Below are 1,200 nucleotides of genomic sequence, written 5' to 3' on the forward strand. Positions count from 1 at the left end.
ACTCACTTTATAGACCAGGCTGGCCTCGAACTCAGAAATCCGCCTGCCTCTGCCTCCCGAGTGCTGGGATTAAAGGCGTGCGCCACCACGCCCGGCAAGAATTATTTACTATATTATATATATATGAGTGCACCGTAGCTGTCTGAAGACACCCCAGAATAGGGCATCAGATCCTATTATGGATGGCTGTGAGCCAGCATGTGGTTGCTGGGAATTGAACTCAGGACCTCTGGAAGAGCAGTCAGTCCTCTTAACCACTGAGCCATCTCTGCAGCCCACATTCCGTATTTTAACCAGTTAAATATATATATATGTGTAGATGTGCACGACATGCTGCCCTTCCACATATTTTCCACATGCATGTCTGTACACATGTCAGCATGGATAAATACAAAGGAGAGGGACTGAAGGGAGCCTGGGGTGATGGTGATGGCGATGGCGATGGCTTTGTGAAGAGCCAGGGAGCAATAGTCGGGGAGATAGATGTGTGTTCCAAGAGCTCAAGGCTTAACAGATAGGAACTGGTTTCTCTCCTTGTTCTTTCCAGGTGGATGAGAGCCCTGACTTTGAAATACATATAACGATGTGTGATGGTGATCCACCCACACCCGAGGAAGACTCAGAAACACAGCCAGACGAGGAGGAAGAAGAACCGAAAGTTTCTACACAAGAAGTGGGAGCTGCCATTAAGGTGATCCGGCAGCTAATGGAGAAGTTTAACTTGGATCTGTCAACAGTTACACAGGCCTTGCTGAAGAACAGTGGTGAGCTAGAGGCCACATCCTCCTTCTTAGAGTCAGGACGGAGACCCGACGGTTATCCGATTTGGTGTAGACAAGATGACTTAGATTTGCAGAAGGACGATGACGACAGGAAAAATGCACTGGTCAAAAAGTTTGGAGCTCAGAATGTTGCTCGGAGGATTGAATTCCGAAAGAAATAAACGGACAAGAGGATGGAAAAGATAGGTGATGATGTAAGCACCTGTGATCATTGACACCGACCAGCAGGCGATCATGTCAGCACCAGTGACCAGTGACCCCGCCGGTGCTGCTGTAGCCAAGCAGTGTAAGTAGCAGGATAAAACAAAAGAAACTGGAATCAAGCCGGGCGTGGTGGCGCACGCCTTTAATCCCAGCACTCGGGAGGCAGAGGCAGGCGGATTTCTGAGTTCGAGGCCAGCCTGGTCTACAAAGTGAG

The 1,200-nt window shown here is 49.1% G+C and overlaps 1 protein-coding gene across 1 annotated transcript in view; it reads left to right on the plus strand.

Moving 5' to 3' along the window:
* Positions 1-1,154, plus strand: part of Terf2ip (TERF2 interacting protein) — a 6,933-nt gene extending 5,779 nt beyond the window's left edge. Inside the window, exon 3 of the mRNA XM_021170459.2 lies at positions 548-1,154. Within this exon, the coding sequence (XP_021026118.1) occupies positions 548-943 (396 nt within the window). The 3' untranslated portion in view covers positions 944-1,154. The remainder of the gene's footprint in view (positions 1-547) is intronic.
* The last annotated feature ends 46 nt before the right edge of the window (positions 1,155-1,200 follow it).

This window comes from Mus caroli, chromosome 8 (assembly GCF_900094665.2).
Source record: "Mus caroli chromosome 8, CAROLI_EIJ_v1.1, whole genome shotgun sequence".
Lineage (NCBI taxonomy): Eukaryota > Metazoa > Chordata > Mammalia > Rodentia > Muridae > Mus > Mus caroli.